The sequence below is a fragment of the Pseudophryne corroboree genome, chromosome 8 (genome assembly GCF_028390025.1).
Source record: "Pseudophryne corroboree isolate aPseCor3 chromosome 8, aPseCor3.hap2, whole genome shotgun sequence".
Lineage (NCBI taxonomy): Eukaryota > Metazoa > Chordata > Amphibia > Anura > Myobatrachidae > Pseudophryne > Pseudophryne corroboree.
Window position 1 is genome coordinate 235302164 of NC_086451.1, and position 21335 is coordinate 235323498.

At 46.6% G+C, this 21335-nt stretch overlaps 1 protein-coding gene across 10 annotated transcripts in view; it reads left to right on the forward strand.

Annotated features, from left to right (window-relative positions):
• DLG3 (discs large MAGUK scaffold protein 3) overlaps positions 1 to 21335 on the forward strand; it is a 699019-nt gene that overhangs the window by 296449 nt on the left and 381235 nt on the right. For all 10 annotated transcript variants that reach the window (XR_010183050.1, XM_063937118.1, XM_063937111.1 and 7 more), the window contains one exon: positions 11307 to 11360. Coding sequence is in view for 9 of the 10 variants with exons in the window: in XM_063937118.1 (XP_063793188.1) it covers positions 11307 to 11360 (54 nt within the window). In the remaining variant the exon portion in view is untranslated. The remainder of the gene's footprint in view (positions 1 to 11306; positions 11361 to 21335) is intronic.

The following is a 21335-nucleotide window of genomic DNA, read 5'->3' on the forward strand; positions in this document are numbered from 1 at the left end:
CAAAGGCGCTTCCTTTCTGCACAGAGACAAGGGAAGAAGGAAAAAGCTGCACCAGACAGCCAGTTCCCAGGATCAAAAATCTTCCCCCGCTTCCTCTGAGTCCACCGCATGACGCTGGGGCTCCACAGGTGGAGACAGGTGCGGTGGGGGCGCGTCTCGGGAACTTCAGGGACCAGTGGGCTTGCCCACAGGTGGATCCCTAGGTTCTGCAAGTAGTATCACAGGGATACAAGCTGGAGTTCGAGGCAACTCCCCCTCGCCGTTACCTCACATCAGCCGTGCCTGCTGCCCTCGGAGAGAGGGAGGTAGTACTGGCGGCAATTCACAAGCTGTACTTCCAGCAGGTGAAATCAAGGTACCCCTCCTTCAACAAGGCCGGGGTTACTATTCCAAAATGTTTGTGATACCGAAACCAGACGGTTCGGTGAGACCCATTCTAAAATTGAACTCCTTGAACACTTACATACGAAGGTTCAAGTTCGAAATGGAATCGCTCAGGGCGATTATTGCAAGCCTGGAGAATTTCATGGTATCACTGGACATCAAGGATGCTTACCTGCATGTCCCTATTTACCCTCCTCACCAGGAGTACCTCAAAATTGTGGTACAGGTTTGTCATTACCAATTCCAGACGTTGCCGTTGGTCTGTCCCCGGCACCGAGGGTATTTACCAAGGTAATGGCCGAAATAATTATCCCGTACTTGGACGATCTCCTTATAAAGGCGAGGTCCAGGGAGCAGTTGTTCGTCGGAGTAGCACTATCTCGGGAAGTGCTACAACAGCACGGCTGGTTTCTGAATATTCCAAAGTCGCAGCTGGTTCCTACGACGCGTCTACTGTTCCTGGGTATGGTTCTGGACACAGAACAAGAAAAAAGGGTTTCTCCCGGAGGAGAAGTCCAAGGAGTTGTCGTCTCTAGACAGAGACCTCCTAATACAAATACAGGTGTCGGTGCATCAATGCACGCGAGCCCTGGGAAAGATGGTAGCTTCTTACGAAGAAATTCCATTCGGCAGGTTCCATGCAAGGATCTTCCAGTGGGATCTGTTGGACAAGTGGTCCGGGTCGCATCTTCAGATGCATCGGCGGATAACCCTGTCTCCAAGGGCCAGGGTGTCGCTGTTGTGGTGGCTGCAGAGTGCTCATCTTCTAGAGGGCCGCAGATTCGACATACAGGACTGGGTCCTGGTGACCACGGATGCCAGCCTTCGAGGCTGGGGGGCAGTCACACAGGGAAGAAACTTCCAAGGACTATGGACAAGTCAGGAGACTTCCCTACACATAAATATTCTGGAACTAAGGGCCATTTACAATGCCCTAAGTCAGGCTAGACCCCTGCTTCAACACTGGCCGGTGCTGATCCAGTCAGACAACATCACGGCGGTCGCTCATGTAAACCGACAGGGCGGCACGAGAAGCAGGATGGCGATGGCAGAAGCCACAAGGATTCTCCGATGGGCAGAAAATCATGTGTTAGCACTGTCAGCAGTGTTCATTCCCGGAGTGGACAACTGGGAAGCAGACTTTCTCAGCAGACACGACCTCCACCCGGGAGAGTGGGGACTTTATCCAGAAGTCTTCCAAATGATTGTACACCGTTGGGAAAGGCCACAGGTGGACAGGATGGCGTCCCGCCTCAACAAAAAGCTAAAAAGATATTGCGCCAGGTCAAGGGACCCTCAGGCGATAGCTGTGGACGCTCTGGTAACACCGTGGGTGTACCAGTCGGTGTATGTGTTCCCTTCTCTGCCTCTCATACCCAGGGTAATGAGAATAATAAGAAGGAGAGGAGTAAGAACTATACTCATTGTTCCGGATTGGCCAAGAAGAGCTTGGTACCCAGAACTCCAAGAAATGATCTCAGAGGACCCATGGCCTCTGCCGCTCAGACAGGACCTGCTGCAGCAGGGGGCCTGTCTGTTCCAAGACGTACCGCGGCTGCGTTTGACGGCATGGCGGTTGAACGCCGGATCCTGAAGGAAAAGGGCATTCCGGAGGAAGTTATCCCTACGCTAATTAAAGCTAGGAAAGAAGTGAGCACAAACCATTATCACCGCATATGGCGGAAATATGTTGCGTGCTGTGAGGCCAGGAAGGCCCCAACGGAGGAATTTCAGCTAGGTCGATTTCTGCACTTCCTACAGTCAGGGGTGACTATGGGCCTAAAATTGGGTTCCATTAAGGTCCAGATTTCGGCTCTATCGATTTTCTTCCAAAATAGAACTGGCTTCACTGCCTGAAGTTCAGACTTTTGTTAAGGGAGTGCTGCATAGTCAGCCCCCGTTTGTGCCTCCAGTGGCACCGTGGGATCTCAACGTGGTGTTGGATTTCCTGAAGTCGCATTGGGTTGAGCCACTTAAATCCGTGGAGCTAAAATACCTCACGTGGAAAGTGGTCATGCTGTGGGCCTTGGCGTCGGCCAGGCGTGTATCAGAATTGGCGGCTTTATCATGCAAAAGCCCTTATCTGATTTTTTATATGGATAGGGCGGAATTGAGGACTCGTTCCCAATTCCTTCCTAAGGTGGTATCAGTGTTTCATGTGAACCAACCTATTGTGGTGCCTGCGGCTACTTGGGACTTGAAGGATTCCAAGTTACTGGACGTAGTCAGGGCCCTGAAAAATATATGTTTCCAGGCGGCTGGAGTCAGGAAAACTGACTCGCTATTTATCCTATATGCACCCAACAAGCTGGGTGCTCCTGCTACTAAGCAGACTATTGCTCGCTGGATCTGTAGCACGATTCAGCTTGCACATTCTGCGGCTGGACTGCCGCACCCTAAATCTGTAAAAGCCCATTCCACGAGGAAAGGGGCTCTTCTTGGGCGGATGCCCGAGGGGTCTCGGCTTTACAATTTTGCCGAGCTGTTACTTGGTCGGGTTCAAACACTTTTGCAAGAGTCTACAAGTTTGATACCCTGGCTGAGGAGGACCTAGAGTTTGCTCATTCGGTGCTGCACCGTTTAGGAGCTTTGGTATAATCCCCATGGTCCTTACGGAGTCCCAGCATCCACTTAGGACGTCAGAGAAAATAAGATTTTACTCACCGGTAAATCTATTTCTCGTAGTCCGTAGTGGATGCTGGGCGCCCATCCATAGTGCGGATTGTCTGCAATACTTGTATATAGTTATTGCCTAACTAAAGGGTTATTGTTGAGCCATCTGTTGAGAGGCTCAGTTATATTTCATACTGTTAACTGGGTATAGTATCACGAGTTATACGGTGTGATTGGTGTGGCTGGTATGAGTCTTACCCGGGATTTAAAATCCCTCCTTATTGTGTCAGCTCTTCCGGGCACAGTATCCTAACTGAGGTCTGGAGGAGGGTCATGGTGGGAGGAGCCAGTGCACACCAGGTAGTCCTAAAGCTTTCTTTAGTTGTGCCCAGTCTCCTGCGGAGCCGCTATTCCCCATGGTCCTTACGGAGTCCCAGCATCCACTACGGACTACGAGAAATAGATTTACCGGTGAGTAAAATCTTATTTATTACGGCTAACTCTGGTTAGTCTCTGTACTAATCACTTAGCATCATAGTGGATGATGCACTCAAAGAGGCGATAATTGTGAAATGAATGCACACATACTTGTCTTCTCAACAGACTTTAATTAACGTCTAATCTTCAACAGATCAATAATAATGATCTAAAGCAAAAATTGTGACTTGTTTGAAATAAGTAAATGTTTCTCACCTGCTGCTCCATTCAGTAGCCCTGTGCTATTAGACAATGGTATAGTACGCATACACAATACAGGGATATGGGATGAGGTCATTGCAAATTGAGTTTATAATCTGCTCTGAATGTTTCATTATTTTCACCAATAGTTTATGGTAAGTATATAAATCTGTAGCAGAACTGCTTGCATTTCACATACACGCATCTTTACCCTGGATACACTTTATATATAATAACCGCATTGTAGTGCCTCATTTTTTTAATCCAACCAGTTTCCTTTGTGTGGTTTTGCCTGCAGTTATGGTCAGCCATTACCAACTAGACACAAATGCACACGCTGCGTTAATGATGTGACGTGATTTGCCTAGTAACGCTTATGGACAGTACAGTACTATAATGCCTGTAAACTAGTTTCTTTCCAGCATACCTCCTCTATCTCAGTGTCTTCATAGCTGCTATCTCCACTATTTGAGACAGTGATATTTGCCAGGCCTTGTCTCATTTCCCCTGCAGGTGTCAATCAATTAGGTAATTTCAGCGCATACCGGTATATGAGGGAATAGGAATAACATTTTTGTGTTTACATGTCAGTGTGTCATCCCTTCACATGCTGTCACCATGGTTTCTATGCATCCTTCCACCTGACACCAGTTGTCTTACTACTCACTCACTACTTTTAATTAGCATCAGCTGCATTTTTACATTTTGCCTATAGTATTATATATGTAGAGTTGATATATTTGACTAATAAGCTTAAAAAATATTAAATAAATGGTATTTCTCTTACGTCCTAGTGCATACTGGGGTCCATTTAGTACCATGGGGTATAGATGTGTTCACTGGGAGCCATGGGCACTTTAAGAATTTGATAGTGTGTGCTGGCTCCTCCCTCTATGCACCTCCTACCAGACTCAGTTTAGAAAATGTGCCCGGAGGAGTCGGTCACATCTCTGGAAGCTCCTGAAGAGTTTTCTGCATTCATTTTTAATGTTTGTTATTTTCAGGCAAGGTTGGTTGGCACCAGCCTGCCTGCTTCGTGGGACTTAGGGGTGGGGGGGGGGGGAGGACGGCCCAACCTCTTGAATGGTCCCGTTCCCCGCTGACAGGACACTAAGCTCCTGAGGGACTTATTCGCAAGCCCCACCATGGCGAGCGTATAATCCCGCAGCACTCCGCCACCCCTAACAGAGCCAGAAGAATGGTGAGTACTGAGCCAGCGCCCCGCCATTATGGCGGCATGAGGGTATTGAGACGCACGGCTTCTACACGGGCGGAATGCGTCTTTGGACACAGTACACAACTGCGTCACGGTACACTATACGCAGTACCCATACTGGCACAACAGCCTTAAAATGGTTCTCTCCATTTTAAGCACCAGATTCCTCAGCCAGTATAAAAAAAGCAGGAAGACCACGCGCCATTGAAGGGGCGGGGCTTCACTTTGAGAGGATCCAGCAGCTCACCAGCGCCATTTTCTCTCTGCAGTGGACACACACGCTGACAAGACAGGGACGCGCAGCTCCTCCAGTGTGACTCCAGATTACCTCAGTGCTACCAGGGGGTCATAGCAGGGGGAGAGCGACTATAGGTGTACTAAGTTCCCTATCAGGGTACTTAGTCTGCGACCCGGCTAAGCTTGGCATTAGAGATAAGGGCGCGGTGGGGGTTGGCTCCAAATTACTCTGTGTCTCCCTGAAGGGCTCTTTGTGGGTTAATTGTGCTTAACCTTTCCTGTGTGTGTGTGTGTGTGTGTGTGTGTGTGTATGTGTGTGTGCTGTCACATTACATTATGTCAGGCAGAGAGTGTGTGTCTTGTACCACCGAGTGTTCCTCTTCACCAGGGGCTCACTACTGGGTACTCAAGGTTCACAGGCTAGCGGGGCTGAACCGGAATGGGTTAATTCTCTTAAGGGAATGATCTCAACTCTTTCTAAAAAATTGTCCCGCAATGAGAAAGAGACGCAATGCTTAAAACAGACTGGGAATGAGTTTATGAACAAAGACTCAGTCCCCAAAACAGCGTCTCAGTCCCCTCCCATTTGTCCGCAAAAGCGATCTCTGGCCCATATCCTGCAGTCTGACTCTGACGCTGACAGGTCAGACATGGAGGAGGGAGAGGTGGATAAGGAGGGGGGGATGCTACTCTGTCACAGGGAATAGAGCTCTTATAGAGGCTATCAGAGATGTTCTGCATATTCCTGATAAGGTGTCAGAGGAGTGTGAGGAATCTTTTTTTAATGTAAAAAAGAAGTCCTGTTAAGAAGTTTCAGATCCCTAAAAGGTTGCTCTCATCTTTTCCTTTTGCTCTGGAGGATAGGAAAAAATGGGAAAATCCACCGATAGTGGACGCATCAGTCTCTAGGCTGTCACGTAAAATTGTATTGCCTGTCCCTGGTGCAGCCTCCCTGAAAAACACGGCTGATCGTAAAATTGAGACTACACTCAAATCATTGTACACAGCTGCTGGGATGGCGCATAGACCCAATATTGCATGTGCGTGGATCACTAAAGCCATTGCTAAATGGTCAGGTAACCTAATTGAGGGGTTAGATTCCTTATCTAGGGGGGATGTTGTCTTACTCCTGCAGCATATACAGGACTCTGCGAACTTTATGGTGGAAGCCATAAAGGAAATAGGCGTGCTTAACGCATGCACCCCCGCTATGGCAATGTCGGCATGCAGGGGCTTGTGACTACACCAGTGGACTGCTGATGCGGATTCCAGGAAAGGCGTAGAAGGCCTACCATTCACAGGAGAGGCCTTGTTCAGAGATGAATTAGACAAATGGATCTCCACAGCTACTGCGGGTAAGTCCACGTATCTTCCTTCCGCAGCCCACCCAACTAAGAAGACTTCTTCAGCTTCTAAGTTACAGTCCTTTCGGACAGCCAAGTTCAAGGGCAAATCCAGCGGTGCTTCTACATCCTCCAGCGGCGCAAGAGGTAAACCACGCAAACCAGCAACAGCAGGTGCTCAGGAACAGAGCTCAGGCTCTGCTTCTTCCAAAACTTCAGCATGATGGTGGACCGCAATACCTGGAAGGCTGTCAGGTGGGAGTATGCCTACAATTCTTAAGTCAGATCTGGTCAAATTCCTGCCAGGATCCCTGGGTCATAAATCTTATTTCCCAGGGCTACAGACTGGAGTTTCAAGAGCTCCCACCTCACAGATTCTTCAAATCAGGCTTGCCAGTTTCACAAGAGGCCAGTATAACTTTACAACATGCCATCCAAAAACTGGTACAGACTCACGTCATTGTTCCAGTTCCACCTCATCATCTAAACAAGGGGTACTATTCCAACTTGTTTGTAGTACCGAAATCGGACGGTTTGGTAAGACCAATTCTGAATCTCAAGTCGTTTAACCCGTACTTGTGAGTGTTCAAATTCAAGATGGAGTCTCTGAGAGCGGTGATCTCAGTTCTGGAGGAGGGGGAATTCCTAGTGTCTCTTTATATCAAGGATGCGTACCTTCACATTCTGTTCTGGCCGCCTCATCAGCAATTTCTTCCTAAGGTGGTATCTGCGTTTCACATCAACCAACCTATTGTGGTTCTGGTTGTCATCGACACCTCCGCTACTTCAAAGTCTTTGGATGTTGTGAGGGCTTTCAGGATCTGTGTGAAGCGGACAGCTCGTCACAGAAAGACGGACTCGCTGATTGTTCTTTATGATCCCAATAAGATTGGGTGTCCTGTTTCAAAGCAGACTATTGCATGCTGGATCAAACTTACTATCCAGCATGCTTATTCCACGGCAAGTTTGCAATGTCCAAGATCTGTACAGGCCCACTCTACTAGGTCGGTGGGTTCTTCCTGGGGGGCTACCCGGGGTATCTCAGCTTTACAGCTCTGCCGAGCAGCTACTTGGTCAGGTTCGAACACGTTTGCTACGTTCTACAAGTTCGATACTTTGGCCTCTGAGGACTTTCAGTTTGGTCAATCAGCTCTGCAGGAACCTCAGCACTCTCCCACCCGGTTTGGGAGCCTTGGTACATCCCCATGGTACTAAATGGACCCCAGTATCCTCTACGGACTACGAGAAAAGGATTTACCGGTAGGTAATTAAAATCCTATTTTTTAAAGCAATACATATGAAGTTTAAAAAGATAAAGTTTTACTTTTTATGGTAAACTACAGGTCCCATGCTGTGCACCTGTCCAGAGTCCTAGATATGTCTAGATCCCCTTATACTAAGCAGTGGCCGCTGATAGCTGAAACGTCTGTGGGGACTCCTTCACTTATTCTTCCCTGGCTTAAAAAAATTCCACGCATAAAACATCCCACCCTAGACCCGACCTTTAAGATATGGAAGAAATTTAGGTACTTAGATTCTTTCAGCCCGAGCCCCTCCTTACCGATGCCTTTATTGTTCAATCCAGACCTACCCGCGAATCCTCTCTCTCTGTCTCCGACATCAGTATGGGCTAAAGCTTGCATCTCTCAGTTGAGTCACCTGATTGGTCCGTCGGGATTCCATCCCTTCGCAGACTTGCAACGATCCTGGGGTCTACCGCATAATTCTTTCTGGGCTTATCTACAAATTCGGCATTATGTTGCTTCAACACCAGCTCGCGCGGTGGGATGGAGGCCGACGGTTTTCGAATCCTTGTGTCTCTCTGAAAATCTGCCACGACACATAATATCTTTGTTGTACAGACATTGCCATGCGCACACTCACACTCGACCCTTGGCATTCGTAACAGCGTGGCATGAGGACTTAGGTAGGGAGTTGACCTCTGACCAATGGTCCCGCATTTTTCAGTTCACATTTGCCAGTTCGCCTTCACTTCAAGTATTGGATACTCAATACAAAGTGGTATCGAGATGGTATAGGTGCCCAGACCGAGTCCACCACATGTTTCCGAGTGTTCCAGATGTCTGCTGGAGGTGTGGCCGGTCTCGTGGCACTCCTTGCCATATTTGGTGGCGGTGCCCGGGACTGGCTTCGTTCTGGCAACAGGTCCAACTCTATCACCAGGCGTATCACGGGGCTCCCTGAGTCCCTATACCAGAGACACCTGAGTTTTGGCTACTTAACTTAATTGACCTTCCTCTATCCCAGTTTAAATATTCTTTATTGCGACACTTAATGAATGCCGCTAGGGCGACCATTCCGTGCTTCTGGAGGTCCCAGAGGACTTGACGTCTTCCGGACAGTCTGCCTCTCGATTTGCAGCTGTCTGGCTTGATTGGCTGGAATTCAAAGGTACGCAGGAATACAAAACCCTTCTGCGACTCCCCTCCCCTACGTCATCATAGGGTCGCAATGGTGATATCGGTTCTTTCCTCTTTCTCTTTTCTCTCTCTTTCTCTTATCTTGTCTTTCCTTTTTGCTTCCTGTGTGTTCTATTATCTTTCTTTTTATTGTTCTTACTTCGTGAAGATAACGCAGTTTATTATCCTAAGATACGTAAGCTAATAATATCAAATATTACTTTTGTTTTATTTTTTGTATTCTCAGTTTACGTTTGAAATGTCAGCACTTGTTACACTACTTCTTGTATTACATGCAATTCTTTTGTGCTGTGTATTGTTATCCCTTTGTCAATAAAACAGAATTTGCATTAAAAAAAACTACAGGTCCCAGCAAGCCCTGGCATGCCTAAACTGTTTGGGTTTGCTGGATCTTGTATATTTACATGTACCAGCATACCCATAGCTGGCAGCATGTTCTGGCAGCCACTGAGACCTGTAGTGTACCTGCAATAAAAAAAAAATACAGCATAAAACAAACAAACAACAGCAACAACACGGAAATGGTGTCAAATATATTTTATTAAAATAAAAAAATCCCGTAAGCCCCTGTCATTCATGACTTTATTGCTCACCTAAACCCCGGGTGGGGGATAAGGGGTATGGAGTGCTTTCTTTCTGAAGAAAAAAGACAACATTTTGCACAAAGAAGATAACCTCCACCAGTAGCTGCAACTTGAACAACAGGCCCACTGTCTATGAGATTCTAATCCGTACAGAAAGCAGCTTGCTGATTGGTCAGAGCATGGGAAAGCTATAGCAGTATCTCTGCAGATCTCGGCTAACCATGTATGTATGAACAAGCCCATACTGTACTTGGACTGCGTGTGCATGCACCAGCTGTCTCGGTTTCACCTATCCATTCGTAAGGAGGAGCAATGTCAAATGGGATCAACTCTGTATTCGTGCATACGCATGTGTTCTCTTAGTGGGCATGCACAGGGCACAGTTACGTATTTTGTGTTGCACAGACAGGCATAAGTTTCACTTTCCAGTGTCCAGAATTGTTCAGAAAATATGTATCTGGCTATTTTATGTTTCCTCATCCAATGTTTTACTTCCAAGCAATATGGTAGTAAAACCACATAACACAGTGTAGAGATTCTGCCTCCAAGTTTTCTGTGTTGGCCTTTAGAAGTACAAGGTCTGCTCATACTGCAAATGCATTTGGAGCCTGCCCTGTGAGCTATTTATTGATACATACTAAATGCAGAAGCACAATATCCGTTCAGTGAACACCACATAAGACAGGCTTTGTGAGTGCAGGTTGCAGCTGTGGAAATATAAAAAAAAAAATACAGTAAAACTGGAGTAGGTGAGAGGGAGTCCATGCAGTGAGTGCTGTATGGCCTGGTGTCTGGCTGCTATGAGGTAAGGGCAAGGTGACTGGTAGTGGGGCTGAGGAATTGGGCATGGGAAAGTCGCTCTAATCTACCATTAATTCCGCAATGATTTCTGGCCAATTTGCCATCATCTGCATGACCCCATGGTGTCATGGCAGGAAAGGAGTAATTGATCTACTATACTTATTTTATGGCTATTGTGCTGCAATGCTGAACTAATCATTACCATATTAGGAAAGGGAATAATATCCCTCATTAGGAAACTATTGTGTTTTGAATTTAACACAACAAATCATTTTATTTTAAATATGTTATTTTTTTTTGTGAACAGCCTACTGTAGCCACAACTACCCTTGGCCCTCATTCCGAGTTGATCGCTCGCTAGCTACTTTTAGCAGCCGTGCAAACGCATAGTCGCCACCCACAGGGGAGTGTATTTTCGCTTTGTAAGAGTGCGAACGCCTGTGCAGCAGAGCAGGTACAAAACAAGACCAGCCCTGTAGTTACTTATTCTGTGCGATGATTGCTGCGACGAAGGTCCCGGAATTGACGTCAGATACCCGTCCTGTAAACGTCTAGACGTGCCTGCGTTTTTCCAAACACTCCCAGAAAACGGTCAGTTGACACCCACAAACGCCCTCTTTCTGTCAGTCTCCTTGCGATCGGCTGTGCGAATGGAATCGTCGTTAGAAACAGTGCAAAACAACGATGCTCTTTGTACCCGTACGCCGTGCATGCGCATTGTGGTCCATACACCTGCGTAGTTTTACCATTTTTTTTAAATGATCGCTACGAAGCGAACAACGGCAGCTAGCGATCAACTTGGAATGAGGACCTTCATCGGTGTACATTCAGAGTTCTACCTGTAAATGTGCTTTATATTTACATATGTGTATGTTACCCGGGAGCTATGCTCTTCTGTATCATGATAAGCATACTCCTTTTTTTTGTGTTATTTACATCCCATCGCAATACCACATATTTGCTGCTATGACTTCAGCATGTCCCACATCCTCTGCTCTATTTTCCACAGGCTGGTGCTGCACCTATGCTGGTGAACGCAGACTGTCTGGACCCAGGATCTTCGGTGAGTTAGACCATTAATAAGAAAGAATCATATAATGTTACCTTGTGTTCCATTTCAAAAATAGGTACACATTTCCTGTTCTTCAGCTCATTTTACAGTTTTCCTTTAAATGACATCTGAAAACCATGAACCACAATTTTTTGATGCTAGAGTACCAGCACCAAGTTATTGGACTGCATTGCCACCAATAACAAATGATTGGTTTTGGATTACATATAATAACAAGGTAATGGCTTGGACGCACCAAAGTAACATGATATAGGCATTGGAGTATTGACCATAGACTTTCGACATGAGGATGTTTCTGCATTGGGTAATGCCATTGCCATGTTGATGATTTTTGAGTACCACTTGCCTGGACAATCTTATGTATTATTAGTTTTGCTAATACTTTTACATTATGGCATTTTCACCATTTAGCACAGAAGAGTGCAAACATTAAAATTCCATAAGAAGGTGACCGCTTTGAAATGCCATGAATGACTAGATTTGCTGATCTATTCCATAAGATCACAATATGACAATGTATAATCAGATTTTTTTGAAGTCAAAGTCATCTCTCCACACTTTGAGGAAATAATTCCATTGTTTCTTTGTTGATAATATGGTACTAAGATGTTGCCTCTATATTGCCCTGTTTTATATTTTGAAGACCTGCCCCTAGTGTTCCATTTTGTGAAGTTGTAACAATTTGAATATGTACAGTCAGTCTAAATGGCTGGGACGTTCAGCACCACATTGTACGTTGTATAATTGTTTGCTCTTAGTGTTCTGGAATCGTTTAATGAGATTTGATGTCTAGTTAATGAGATACTGTGTGCTAGTAGATGTGGTACGTCCTCTGGGTCTCTGTTCTATAAAAGAAAAGTTTCTTGGATCTGGATGTCCTGTCCAAATCCAGTGCAGAGTTAAAATAGAGCTCTAGTCCTGCAAATAACGAGAGGTACACATTCAGATTGTCTTTCTTTATTGCAAGGCACACATCAGTCTGCTTTCTGCTCTCTATGGATTCTTTCCTTTCATTACTAAATCAGGCAAAGCAGGTTATAAATTATTTTCACAATATGAGGTATGGGTTACAAAGTGTCTGGCCTCAAATCCAAATTCATCTGACCGATATGGTCCAAGCAATTTAGTGCCCTGTTTGCTCCCTGTGTACTCATGGGGCCTCTAGAGTGGCCAGATACACCAGGGGGTTGAGTAGGGCTGTCTGAGTCAGCATGGTGACTACAATGTTTACCAACATGGGAGACAAGAGCATGTGCCCAGCACTACTGTTGTTGCAGAACGGCTTATTTGGTGAAAAGAACCGTTTTTTTATATCAGCCCTGAGAAGTCACTATTTATTTATTTATTACCAGTTATTTGTATAGCACACACATATCCCGCAGCGCTTTACAGAGAAAATTTGCCCATTCACATCAGTCCCTGCCCCAGAAGAGCTTACAATCTATATTCCCTACCACATGTACAGACACATTCACGCTAGGGTTAATTTTGTTGGGAGCCAATTAACCTGCCAGTATATTTTTGGGATTGTGGGAGGAAACCGGAGTACCCGGAGGAAACCCACGCAAGTACGGGGAGAATATACAAACTCTGCACAGTTAGGGACATGCTGGGAATCGAACCCATGACCTCAGTGCTGTGAGGCAGTAATGCTAACCATTACACCATCCGTACTGCCCATTTTAATAACACACAGGATGCTGGAATTACATGGCTTTCAAGTAGCAGTGTGCATTATTATGCCAAAACATATGCTTGGTGCCACCATTTTGGGGATTCCTTTGGTGTGGAGGGCACTGTAGCAATGTTGCTGTCGTAATACTCTCCTTTTACTGGTTAGTATGGGCTCTCATCTGCAGGAAAGGCTCGAATAGCATATGTTCCTCTTATAACTGTTCTCAGTGGACCTCTTGGAGAACAAGCACAATAGCTAAAACCTAATAGTGAGATATATGCAGGTTGACCTGTGTATTTTTTAATGTAAATCTCTCATTTGCAGTCTTTATTTCTGCAGATATACTCATATTAACATTACAGCTGGAGTAGGCACCCAGTTTGCTAGACACTCAAATGAGACAAAAGATGGATATTATATAATGCTAATTGCATATCACCTACCCTCTGCAGAGTTTGTTTTCCATTCTGGTACCATTAGATACATTCTGCTAGATATTGTCTTTTATCGACAAATTTACTTCTATAGTCTATAAAATGAAATGTAAAAAAAAAAATCATAAAATTATCTTCCTTTTGACTTAAATACCTTCATATACGCCTCTTTCAACCAGTCCATCTTAGAGTAGCTGTCATTTACCGCCCCCCTGGCATTGCTTCCAAATTAATCGACAACTTTGCTTCCTGGCTTCCTTACTTCCTCTCTTCTGACATTCCCTCCATTATCCTAGGTGATTTCAACATCCCTATCGACATCCCCACACAATCCCCTGCCTTTAAACTCCTTAACCTCACCTCTTCACTTGGTCTCTCCCAGTGGACCTCCTCACCATCCCATGTGAATGGGAGCTCACTGGATCTGGTCTTCACTCACCGTTGTGATATTTCTTATTTTTCCAACTCCCCATTTCCCCTCTCTGACCACCGCCTGCTCTCCTTTAACCTATCTCTCTCTGCTTCCCCATCTCTACCTCCTAAGGCTACCATCACTAAGTGTAACATTGAGGCTATTGACACCACATTCCTTTACTCCATGTTTGACTCACTTCTCTCTCCTATTCTCTCTCTTATTCTCTCTCTCTCATGCCCTGAACAAGCCACTTCCATATACAATGCATCCCCTACTTCTGCTCTTGACTCTGTTGCTCCACCAACCACTATTCACCCTCGCAAATTAACACTTCAACCCTGGCACACCAAATGCACCAGATATCTGCAAAAATGCTCACGTACTGCTGAGCGACACTGGATGAAATCACGCTCTAAGGTAGAAATCCTCCATTTAAAACTTATGCTGTCATCCTTCAGTGCTGCCCTTTCTCTTGCTAAACAGTCATACTTCAAGAACCTCATCTCCTACCAGTCTTCCAACCCCCGGCGCCTCTTTGCCACTCTCAACTCACTCCTCTGCCCACCTCCACCTTGTCTCCCCTCCTCACTCTCTGCTCTTGACTTTGCCACTTACTTCACATCCAAAATTGACTCCATACGTCAGGATATCACATCACACCAGACCATCAGTAACCAGCCTCCTCCCATCCCCTACCACACCTCCCCATCCCTCCCACCAACTCTTACATCTTTCTTCCATGCATCTGGTGAAGAAGTCATGGCCGTCATTCGTTCCTGTCCCCTCACCACCTCCCCACTTGACTCTATCCCCTCCCGACTCCTCCGCTACCTACCCTTGATCCAAACACTCTCTCCAAATACCGACCAATCTCTCTCCTCCCTTTTGCCTCCAAACTCCTTGAGCGTATTGTCTACAACTGCCTTACTTCCTTTCTTTCCTCACACTCACTGCTTGACCCATTCCAGTCTGGCTTCCGTCCTCTCCACTCCACTGAAACTGCTCTTACAAAAGTATGCAATGATCTCCATGCTGCTAAATCTAAGGGACACTACTCTCTACTTATTCTACGTGATCTCTCTGCTGCTTTTGACACTGTGGACCATCCTCTCCTACTGCAAATCCTTCACTCCATTGGTCTGCGTGATACTGCCCTCTCTTGGCTGTCTTCCAACCTCTTTGACCGTTCATTCTCTGTCTCCTCTCATGACTCCACCTCCCCCTTACTTCCACTAACTGTAGGTGTACCCCAAGGTTCTGTCCTTGGTCCTCTTCTTTTTCTCTCTCTCTATACGTCCTCACTAGGTAAGCCCATTAGTTCTTTTGGTTTCCAATATCATCTCTATGCTGATGACACTCAAATCTGTCTTTCCTCTCCAGACCTTATCCCTGCTCTCCTCACTCGTATCTCCAACTGTCTCTCTGCCCTCTCTGTTTGGATGTCCCAGCGCTTTCTTAAACTTAACATGTCTAAGACCGAGCTGATCATCTTCCATCCCTCCCGCATAACCTCACCTCCTACAATCTCATTATCTATTGATGGCACTACTATCTCCTCTAGCCCCCAGGTGCGCTGTCTTGGAGTAATCCATGACTCCTCCCTCTCCTTCAAACCACACATTCAGCACCTCTCACAAACCTGCCGTTTTCATCTAAAAAATATTCCCAGGATCAGACCCTTTCTGACCCAGGATGCTGCTAAGACTCGTATCCACTCACTGGTCATCTCAAGACTGGACTACTGTAATCTCCTCCTGACTGGCATTCCTGACAAATACCGCTCTCCACTCCAGTCTATCCTCAATGCTGCCGGCCGACCCATTTTCCTCACCATATGCACTACGTCCACCTCGCCTCTCTTACAAGACATTCACTGGCTCCCCTTCCCTTTCAGAATCCATTTCAAGCTTCTCACACTCACTTACAAAGCCCTCACCCACTCCTCTCCCATCAGCATCTCTGACCTTATATCCCTTTTCACTCCCACCCGTCCTCTTCGCTCTGCTAATGCACGCCGACTCTCCTGCCTATGGATTACTTCCTCCCACTCCTACCTCCAAGATTTTTCACATGCTGCACCACTTCTCTGGAATTCCCTAACTCTCCCCCTCAGACTCTCCACCTCTCTACAAAACTTCAAACTGGCTCTCAAGACCCACTTCTTCACCAAACCCAGCCAAATCTCATCCTAACCCTCTGTTCCACGCTCTCTATGTACCCATCTGTGTCATCCCTGTCTGTCTACCCCTCCCCTTTAGAATGTAAGCTCTCACGAGCAGGGCCCTCTTCCCTCATGTGCTTCTCCTTTTTCGCTCTTAAATAATCTTCAACTGCACCAAATCCAGCAGTCCTCTGCCACCAGATACTTATTCCAGTGTCATCTGCTGATGTAGCTATGTTTATTTACCCTGTACTTGTCCTATATTATCGTCAACTGTAAGTTGTTGTTTTCCAGTTTGATTATTTGTTTATGTACTCTGTAATTGGGCGCTGCAGAACCCTTGTGGCGCCTTATAAATAAAGGTTAATAATAATAAAAAAATATTCATAGTGCATACATTGTTTAGTGGACTGTTGTATGTTTTCCCTGTGGTGGTTTTCCACTGGGTGCTCCGGTTTCCACTGGGTGCTCCAGTTTTCTCCCACAGTTTAAAAAATGGAGCAGGGACTGATGTGAATGATTCAGTATTCCCTAGAAAATTCGATGTTATCAGTGGCGCTATAGAAACAAATAATAATAAATCTTACCCGGACTTGCAGTTCTACTTATAAAGTGTTTCTGCCCTATACATCATTAGCCGCTTTAGACAGCATTTCAGTCAGAATGCCAACAGGTCGATATTCACTATGTCGACATGGACGAAAGGTCGAGAGGAAATATATCAACATGTTCATAATGTCAGCATGTAACATGTCACCACCAGACAATACATTTCTGCAGCGGGGTACACTGGTATGCCACAGGGAATAACATTGGGGTGTAGAGTTGGATCTTGATCTGAGGCACCAACAGGCTAAAAGCTTTGACTGTTCCCAGGATGCATAGCGCCGCCTCCTCTATATCCCTGCCTCCAGGCACTGGAGCTCAGTTTGTAAGTTGGTGCCTGCAGTGCAGGCAGCTAACTGGGAGGGCTGTGCGAGGCAGCCCTGAAAAGAGCTTTTCAGAAGATATAAGACTTCAAGGGCCGCAGCACAGGCACTTAAAAGTGCTATATGTCATGCTGACATATCGTGCTGCGGCTTCCTCACCTCCCCCAGCAGCGCTGTATACTCCCGCGCCCTGGTTGACGGGTACTTACAGCGGAGGGCTCCGGTTTTCTTCAGGGCACACACACTTTTAATAGGCCCCGCAGTACCCGGTAGTGAAGTCCAGCAAGGGGATAAGGCTCTGACCTGTAGCCCCTCCCCCAGCCCTAGGCGCCATTTACTGCAAATGTTACCGCCTTGGAGCTGCATTTCTCTGTTTCCCTCACTCCCTGTCAGCGTTTGCGCACCATTACACACATGCTCAGCTAATTCTGGGACTGCTGGGCAATGTCTCCTCTGTAAAGCCGCCTGTATCATCAGCGCTGTGCATTTACAGGACACTTAAGTATTCTACATGTCATTTAGACAGTGTTAGTTATGAACAAGTGCATTACTACAGGAATATTTAGTACAAGTACCCTGTGATATACATCCAGTCTTTACTGTGCACCGTTATATCTATATACCTACATAGCTTTACTTGGTAGTACAGTTACTTAGTATTGCTAGTCCAGTGCAGTTTTATTGTTGTTTGTATTAATTTCTGCATTGTACATGTGACTGTGTGTGTGCGCCTATAGCTGCTGTGTGATCTCTATTCCGTGTATCTCACACATATTGCTATCCCTATATTCTGTATTCTGAAGTGGGCTAATATAGTGTTTCACAGGATATACTACTTTGGTGTTTTTCTCTGTGTTTTACAGTCACCATATACCTCTTAAATCCTCTGTTTGTGCACTGCTTTGCAGTCACACTATACAGGGTTTTTTTGTCAGGTAATTCGTCTGCTTATATTGTACTATTACACCCTAAGGTTATGCTTACAAATAATGTCTGCTAAACAGGGTGGTAGATCCATGGCTTATCCTGCACCATGCAGTGCTGTCACCACGGATTACCCAGGGGAAAACATAGCAGCTGAGGATTCAGGTATTGAGGGTTCTATACCCCACAGTCAGTCTGCAGCAACGGGGGCAAATCAAGTCCCACCTTGGGCTGCTTTCTCTAATTTACTGACTACGCTAGTAACCAGACTTGCGCCCCCTATGGGACCTCCTGTGCCATTACAGCCACATATTGTCCATGCAGTTAATCCGCCATGGGCAGATACACTGTCTTTTCAGTTACAGCAATTAAATCAGTCTCTGGCTAAGCAAAATCCTGACCCTCGCCCGCCTAAGACCAAGGGGTCATCTAAACAGGCCATTACTTACTCACAATCCACACATGTTTCGGATACTTCATCCGATAAAGATGGCGCTTATATTGACCCTTCAGACACTGATGCAGATGCTTCTGATGGGGAATCTCTGACACAAGTGGATGTTCCTGACCTCTTGGAGGCTATCAGGCTGATTCTTCAAATTGATGATGACGAAGAGCCTCCAGCTACCTCTAAGAAACCAGATAAGTTTAAACGTCAGAAGGTTACTAAATTAGTTTTACCCCATTCTGACCACTTGGTTGACATACGTCAGGAGTCCTGGGAATATCCAGGAAAGAAATTTTCCCTGTCTAAAAAGATGCTAGCTTGTTATCCCCTTGCTGCAGAGTTAAGTAAAAATTGGAAAACACCACCGCCGGTGGACTGACAAGTCGCGCGTCTGGTGGTGTTTTCTGCTCTGCCTGTCACTACATTCACCTCGCTGAAGGAACCGACGGATAAGCGTGTGGAGGGTTGCTTGAAGTCCATTTTCACTCTTGCAGGAGCTGTGCATAGGTCCACTATTGCGGCTTCTTGGGCGGCAAAAGCTAGTGAAGCCTGGGTTCAGGAAGTTGAAGCGTAACTACCGTCTGATTTTCCTGATAGTGCTAGACAATGTCTTTCATATATTATTACAGCCTCTCATTATATACAGGACGCGGCATCTGATGCAGGTGTCCTGGCGGCCAAAGCGTCTACTATTGTACGTCCATTCTGGCTCACCGGATTCTCTGGTTGCGGTCCTGGTCTGTAGATCTGGACTCTAAAATGACCTAGGAGGTGATCCCTTTTAAGGGAAACATATTTTTTGCGGAAGATCTCAACAAGATTGTTGCTGACTTGGCATCAGCTAAAACTGCATGTCTGCCTAGTACTTCTCCTTCGGCTCCGAAGGCTAAGAGTACTTCCTTTCATTCCTTTCGACCTCCAGGTGAAGCAAAGGGTCAGGCGTACCCAAAACAGGCTTGCACTTCCAAATCCACTAAGCCCAAACCTAAACGTGCCTGGGCTGCCCGTCAACCTGCTTCCAGAACAGACAAGCCTGCTACATGACGGGGCGGGCCTCCCCCTGGGGGATCCCAGGGTGGGAGGCCGACTTCTACGGTTTGCCCAGGTGTGGTTACAGACCACTTCGGACGTCTGGGTAAGGAAAGTCATCACTCACGAATACACCGTCTCTTTCAAGAAACGTTCCCCGTTCCAGTTTTGCTCAACAAACATCTCTTCGGATCAGGTAAAAGCAAAAACTCTCCATTTAGTGGTACAATCTCTCCTGGATACAGGAGTGATAGTGCCGGTGCCTCTGGTTCAGAGAGGCAGGGGGTACTATTCCACGCTGTTCCTAGTCCCGAAACCGAATGGGTCCTCTAGGACCATTCTCAACCTCAAGTCTTTGAACAAATTTGTGAAAGTTTCCAAATTCCGTATGGAAACGCTTCGCTCTACTGTTCTGGCTTTGGAGCCCAAGGACTATATGGTATCCCTGGACATACAGGATGCTTACCTGCATGTTCCTATTGCCATGTCGCATCAGCAATACCTAAAGTTTGCTATTGGCAACCTACATTTTAAATTTCAGGCCTTACCTATTGGTCTGACCACGGCTCCACAAATTTTCACCAAGGTCATGGCGGTCATGACGGCTCTTCTTCGCCGTCAGGGAATCATGATCCTGCCGTATCTGGACGACTTGTTGATCCTGGCGAACTCACCAGATTTTCTCTGGAACTGACGGTCCAATTCCTACAAGCCCACAGGTGGCTCATCAACTGGAAGAAATCCTTCCTGGCCCCTGCTCAGAGCATGGTGCACCTGGGGGCATTGTTGGACACTCACAACCAGCGGTTGTTTTTATCGCCGGAGAAGGTCCTGAAACTTCAGGACAAAATAAGAAACTTCCTATTCCGCCCACGTGTGTCGATACACTCGGCGTTGCGAGTACTGGGCCTCATGGTGTAGGCTTTCGTCATGGTAGAGTATGCTCAATTTCACTCCCACCCTCTCCAGAGGTTAATTCTTTCCAAATGAGACGGCCTGCCTCACCGGATCAGGACTCACATGATCTCCTTAACTCTGCAGGTTCGCCTGTCACTGACCTGGTGGCTACAGGACCAGCAATTGAGCAGGGGTAGTCCCTTCTGGATCTCCAACTGGGTCCTTCTGATGTCGGATGCCAGTCTGCGGGGTTGGGGCGCGGTGTTGGAGCAACACTCTCTTCAGGGTCGGTGGACAAGGGAGGAGTCTCTCCTTCGATAAACATTCTGGAATTGCGGGCAGTTTTCAGTGCATTGACACTAGCTCTGTCTCTGGTACAGAACAGGCCTGTTCAAGTACAGTTAGACAACGCCACCACAGTGGCGTACATAAATCATCAAGGTTGGCATTCTAAGCCGCATGGCAATGTTGGAAGTGTCAAGGATACTTCAATGGGCGGATATCACGAACCGGACTCTCACCTCTGCGGGTTCTGGGGTTCATCCGTTGCCAGTGCGGTTGCTCGCGGTTCTGTGCGCCCGTGTGGGGACGCGGCGTGATCAGTGGCACAGGTAATGCAGAGTCTGGGAACTGGGAGTGCGGGGACCAAATGGCCTAAGGCACTGCGGTGTGTCTGCTGTATTGGAGGTGGCCATGTTGGAGACCAAATAGGTAATACAGAGCACTTGTGAAAACACCTGTGGGCAGGTGTAAGCCAATCCCGTGCGTGTGCTGCCTTTAAGTAGGCTGGGATCATGTTACTCTGGGCCAGTGCTTTGTTGTATCAACGCTGTGCTCTAGCTCTGAGCTCTCTCCGTGCATTCCTGTGTGATTCCCGTGGTCCAGATATCGCCTCCGTTCCCAGAGGTTCGTCTGCAGCCTTCACTGCTGAAAGATCCACCGGCTCTCCGCTGTGCTGTCAGTTAATTGCTCACCTACTGGAAACAGTTGAATTCCCTGAGTCTTGCATGAGGTTACCTTGTCGGCCTACCATTCAAAGTTTGGAGGATTCCAT